Source organism: Brienomyrus brachyistius, chromosome 9 (genome assembly GCF_023856365.1).
Source record: "Brienomyrus brachyistius isolate T26 chromosome 9, BBRACH_0.4, whole genome shotgun sequence".
NCBI classification, from domain to species: domain Eukaryota; kingdom Metazoa; phylum Chordata; class Actinopteri; order Osteoglossiformes; family Mormyridae; genus Brienomyrus; species Brienomyrus brachyistius.
The window spans coordinates 17,971,714-17,977,713 of record NC_064541.1 but is presented as its reverse complement, the minus strand read 5'-3'; the positions used below and the strand labels follow the sequence as shown (position 1 = coordinate 17,977,713).

Below are 6,000 nucleotides of genomic sequence, written 5' to 3'. Positions count from 1 at the left end.
ACCTTGGCATACAGCTCCTGTGCAAAAGCAGATACCCTCTGGTCAATATCGATGGTGCCAGTCTCCCGGAGGCGGTTCAGGAAGTCCTCGGGTCCAGATGATCGGCGGGCAGAGCCGATCATAAATTGGGCCACATACTTATCACTCAGACCCAGGATGTCATGGAGACGGTCATTGACCCACTGTTCCAGATTCGCCATACTGACTAAAATGAAACCAAAATATGCTGATTAATACAATTAAACATGCGTAGATATATATATATTAAATTCAACATAAATGTATGACCAACTATAACCGAAGAAAAAAGACAAAATGAAAATGGCTATAAAAAATATTCTGTGACATTGCAGTTTACAAGATCAGTTGACAGATTAAAAAAACCCATCATGATTGCATTTTATTAAACATTTTAATAAGTCTGAAAAACAAAAGTGTACCGTTTCTGCCGTATTTTGTGATTATAACATAGAGAAATTTATGTTTTATGACTTTAGTGTTATTTTAACATTTGTCAGTTTTGCCACTTTAACGATGTAGCTTCAATGAACTCAAGTTCATTGTTTCTATTACACAATAGCAATTATTTAAACATGCAATTTCATTAAAGAGAGATCCGAGATAGCTCAGTCCATTTTTTGATGGAAATACTGGATGAATAGCTATGACAAAGATTACAGACGTGGGTATCGCACAACTAATTCCTTATGAGTTGGTGAATCTCAAATATAAGAATGCTAATAGTCTAACGTATTGCACTGTCGCTAAAATCCGCACACTTTATAATCTAAGCGACTGTAGCATAAACTGGTCGATCATTTTATTTGTAGAAATATCGAGCGGTCACTGTTAGCCAAACCTACGCTCGATTCATTTCAGCTATGACAACTTCATCCGAAACTAAATTATATTTTCACTAGATTTTCTACTTGAGACAAAATGTTTTTAAAAATGGATAAATCAATGTGAACCAAGAGCGCCTACACATACACAACATGAATACCTCGTTTAGAAACGTTACAGATGTCTTGATGGAAATCCTCTCACATTCACCTGTGCTACATTCATTGCATGGCTATAGTTATGAATTTCTGTAATGGTTTCAACGAGATCATCTTATTCACAATTTGTAAACCACGCAAATTTTCCGTAATGTTTTCTAGTATAACAGAAAATAACCACACGGTGACATTAACCCGGAACCGGAAACGTCCTGAAATGACTTCTATTACGTCGGCACACGTGAGAGCTCGCGACGAATGCTCACCATGGGGAAGAATCGCGAAAAACATTTTAGTGTCATTGATGTAGCTTTACTTAGGACACATTACACGTAATCTGCAATTCATTCATTTTTAGACGTTATAAATTGTCTCAAATTACTACATACTGCATATTTAGTAATGAAGCTACTTGTAACTTAATTTGTAGTTTGAAACTGTCTTGTAACGACAAACGGTTAAGTTTAATTCGTATGAACTAGTTGTACGTTTATTGGTGTAATGTTTACTTAAGTTATGTAATTTTAGATGTTTTGCGTTCAGAATGCAATGTAAAATTAATGGCATGAACTTGACTTCTGGCTTAGGCCAATTTCAATGTAAAGTTAATAAAAAGCAATGCCGCCCAACGTGGGGCTCGAACCCACGACCCTGAGATTAAGAGTCTCATGCTCTACCGACTGAGCTAGCCGGGCTACGTAGCAATTTCCTTATTTTACTTATTAGGAAATTACAACATAGTAGTTACAGTTTCACAATATATTATTGTAATTATAATCGATTCAATGATAATATTTAAGTTATTTTATAGATAAAAATTTAATTCACAATTATATTAGTATGCACATAGTACTGTATTTTCTTAATTGTACAGTAATATTTAATGTATCAAACAACGCCCTCTAGTGACAAAATATAACAGCTTAAATGACTTATAGTCACTAGAAAGCATGGTCCGCGGAACGGGGTAACTTTTGGAGCATCATTAAGAACAGCGACGGACAAAAACCAACAAAATCACGAAAAACACTAAGAAATAATTTAATGCAAACCGATAAAACTTTATTAATGAAAGCCAGAATTATATCTATATTTCATTTTTATCAGAAGGGTATCAGGCACTATTCTGTGGACCCCCATCAGATGCGATCCATGGTCCCTGCTAGAGAGCAAACAGTTGGAGACCATGTACGGCCAGAAGTCATCAGAAAGAGTTTAGACTATATAAAGAAAGCAAAAGTGAAGTTCATAGGTTTATAAAGGGGGAGAGTGATATATCAAGATATTTCATTAGTGGGAACTGCAGCGGTTGCCTTCAGGGCTTGAAGCTCTGGAGGAAACCAGTAAGAGGAACTTCCATCTCCCATTGAAATAAATGAGAAAAACACTTCGCTAAAATAGAATTTCTGATATGAAGAATTGACATTTTAACTTGTTATAACTGAATTTCTGATATCAATAATATTCATTTTATCGAGTTAAAGTCGAATTTCTGGTATCAGAAATATGCATTATAACTAGTTACAACTGAATATCCGATATCAAGAATTTGCATTCTAACGTGTTAGAATACAATTTGTGATGTTCTCTAGAAATGAATTATAGTGATGCGTGTATAGAAATGGGTGTCTCACCTTTTTTTATGGGGTTGAATGCAACCAGTGCTAAGTGTATTAATTCTTCTGAGGGTTATAGTCAGCATCCATCCATTTCCTGTAACCGCTTGTCATGTTCAGGGTCGCGTGGGATCCTGGGCCTATGGTGCAAGGCAGGGAACGACCCATGATGGGGCTCCAACCCATACCGGGGCGTCACCGTGCTGCCTCCTAAAGTCCATCAATTATTTAAAATAACAAATGACAGTATATCATTCGCTGATGTGAGAACTTCAGACTTTTGTGATCCCCACACAGAGAATGAACCTGGGGTCACGTGGAAAAAAAGTGATTTAATTCAAAGTGTTACAAAAGACAATTTCTCCTTCGTGGCGTTGCATTGTGGGATTTGTCTTGGAGTTCTTTGCCTTTTTTGCCTCTACCTGGGGGGTGTTTCACAAAGCAAGATTTCTCAGCTATTCCAATAGGAATGCTCCTTACCTAAACTCATATTGGACAATCGTGATTTCTAGCTTAAGATATTTCAGCTAACTGTGAAATCCTGCTTCATGGAACGCCACCCCTGGTATTTATTACAGAAGCCTATGCTGTAATGAGATTGCAACAAATAGTGTCATTGGAACATAAAAAATCCCTCCTACAACGAGGACACAATCCTTAGATGGTGTGAACAGGAAAAGCCCCATGTGACCCCTACTGGAGGTCGAAAATAGTGTGCTTTCTAAAGTGCTACATCTGCAATCCACTAAGGAAAGTCTGCAAAGGAGACTTGTACCCAGTAAGGCCTAAAGCCTGACCCCTCACAGACTTAATTGATGTCACGTAGTAAGTGACTGAGTGCGAGAGGCTGCAAGGGCTCGAAGTGGTACAAATAGGAATGGGACACTACATGGTGATGTGTCATGTTAACCATGACAATGTCAAAATAAGTTCTTACTATTGTGGGTTTTGGACTTTTTATCTTAAGATTTGCACTTTATTCACAGCCACTGCCTAATTTGAACATGTTCCAGGTTCTGACCTGAGACTAGATATAATTGTCAGATAATCAATTTAATCTTTTTCATAACAGCAGCATTATGCGATTACAAAAAGAAATGGTTTCTTTACTGTTTACACTTCCATGCTTACCCTGGAAACGCTATAAACTGTGGGTAATTTCCTCAGGCAAAGTCTGCAGCAATGCAGACTTATGGAAAGTGTGCATAACAGGCTCAAAATGCCTGCGAGAGTCCCCTCATGCACTTTATGATTTGATAGTGGGACAGCCCTAAGCCCTCAAGGATTTAGAGGTGATGTGCCTCAAAGTCCATGAGTCTGTTCATCGGATCTATGACAATCTCAGTGAAGAGCGACACTTGCTTGTCAAGTTTAGAGTCTCTTCTTGTAAACATTCAGCAGAGAAGTACACACTTATAACTGATGCTATGTTTGTTTTTGTAAGCAGCAAATTAGCAGTGTTCACATTCTCGTGCATGTGCTCAGCCATTGGTGTACATGCAGTCCATGTTCTGATTAAAGAAAAACTAACACTGGAACTACATCCACCACATTATGTTCCGTGCTACATGCTTTCAGGGATGGATTCCAAACTGAACAAGACTCTACACTGGATAGCAAAAAATGGATAGTTGGATGGATATTGTCACGATCAGGGTTGAGCCGACAGGCGATCGTGCGGGTAAGGCGTGCAAGGAGCAGGCAGACGGGCAAATACGGGGGATTTATTAAGGAAGCGCAGACGGGGAAACATCTCACGCATACAAACATCAATGACAGACAAGGGAAACAGGTAAGACCAGGACTTAAATAGGACGGGACTAATCAAAGTAAGTGGACAAAGCTGGAAACTATCAGGGAAGCACACGTGGGTAATCAGGGGGCGTGGCACACACGAGGAGCGGACGAGCCGGGCATGACAGATATCACTAAAATACTGAGTAACTCCTGAACCTTCTGGAGTATATATGTGTGTATCTGAGCTTACAATTTGCACCTGCATTCTGATTTGAGCAGTAGGTGATAGTATTTTATTAAAAAACTAAAATGCTTATTTAAATTTATTGTCATACCATCAAAGACATTAGCATTAAAAAAAAAAAAAAAATATATATATATATATATATATATATATATATATATATATATATATATATATATATATATTAATTATTGGAATCCTGTACAGGATAATCAGTTGGGAGACTGGTGTATCATGCTTATTTACGACAGGCAGTTCCTCAATTTCTTGCCCAGTTTTACTGAGTTCTAAACGTGCGTATAAACTCTGACTTCACTGATTAGAATAAAAGGTGGCAATTGTCACCTTAATTATTTGGAATTTTTGGAATCATCATCTTAGCCGACTTAAATAAATTAAGGCGGTAAGTTAAGGCGCCCGCTATAGTATAGTTCCTTCTAACGGTAGGTGGGTGATGTTAACCGCGGTGTAGTGCAACGGCGTGAAGAAAATCAGGATTAAAAACCGAAATTATTAAGCATAATTGGCACACATAGTCATAACAGGATAACGCCTAAAAACGCGTTGATAAAACAGAAAATTCGTGGCGAAAATCATCTGGTTGTGTGTAATAATAAAAAAACAATTTATATCAACTGGAAATTAGTTCCACACAGCGACAGGTCGTAGGTGTTTTATTGCTTCAACATATCCTTACAAACGACAAATTAAAATATAGTATAAGTATATTGTACATTATAATCAAATATATACTGACGCGAAAGATTTAGACTTCTGCGGTCCCTTCGCGAAGAATGAAACTGGTTTTTAGTGGAAGGAAGTGTCTAAATGCAGAGCGTTTTAAAAAATCCCTAATGATGTGATACTTAACCTGATGGAAAAAGCGAATTTACGGCAATTGTGCCTAGCCAGGGAGTATGTGTAAACCATATGCTACTTCTCCAATATAACGAATCGGTTTTTTTTTTAGCCACTTTTAGGTTGCCTATCCGCAAGGTTACGATGCAAGCCTACATCCTGAGCACGGCGTGCTTCATCTTCTGCGTTTCTTTATTGACTTCGACTGTCGGCTATAAGCCGGTTATTATAGTACACGGGCTATTTGACGGCTCCAGAGCCTTGTCTAACTTGTCGCGCTTCATCCATGAGGTGAGTACACTTGGAGAGACTATAATGAACTGTTAGTTCATGTAGATTTAGTGAATACATGTAGATTTAGTGAATTTCTGTAGAGTGACTAAAATGATCTATCCAGTCTGTTAAGCAATGCCTTTTCCAATCAAATTCATGTGCAATTTAAGATAAGAATTACTTTAAATTATTCGGGCAGATCTGAGGCTTTGTGGCTCACATTTTTGAATCAAATCCCAGCCCTGTGTACTTATCTTGGGATCCCACAGTA

At 37.9% G+C, this 6,000-nt stretch overlaps 2 protein-coding genes and 1 non-coding gene across 8 annotated transcripts in view; 1 reads left to right on the top strand and 2 right to left on the bottom strand.

Moving 5' to 3' along the window:
* The window catches only part of dhx16 (DEAH (Asp-Glu-Ala-His) box polypeptide 16), an 11,408-nt gene extending 10,201 nt beyond the window's left edge, over positions 1-1,207 (bottom strand). For both annotated transcript variants that reach the window (XM_049026961.1, XM_049026962.1), the window contains exons 1-2: positions 1,004-1,207; positions 3-205 (exon numbers count right to left, since the gene is read on the bottom strand). In XM_049026961.1, coding sequence (XP_048882918.1) covers positions 3-200 — 198 coding nt within the window. In that variant the 5' untranslated portion in view covers positions 201-205; positions 1,004-1,207. The remainder of the gene's footprint in view (positions 1-2; positions 206-1,003) is intronic.
* LOC125749589 (lysosomal thioesterase PPT2-A-like) overlaps positions 1-6,000 on the top strand; it is a 71,029-nt gene that overhangs the window by 60,725 nt on the left and 4,304 nt on the right. Inside the window, exons 1-2 of one of the 5 annotated variants that reach the window (XM_049027014.1) lie at positions 4,611-4,632; positions 5,569-5,747. In XM_049027014.1, the coding sequence (XP_048882971.1) occupies positions 5,601-5,747 (147 nt within the window). In that variant the 5' untranslated portion in view covers positions 4,611-4,632; positions 5,569-5,600. The other 4 variants (XM_049027011.1, XM_049027012.1, XM_049027010.1 and 1 more) reach the window with 4 other exon arrangements.
* Positions 1,624-1,696, bottom strand: trnak-cuu (transfer RNA lysine (anticodon CUU)). The gene has a single exon. It is a non-coding gene; the product is annotated as a tRNA-Lys (tRNA).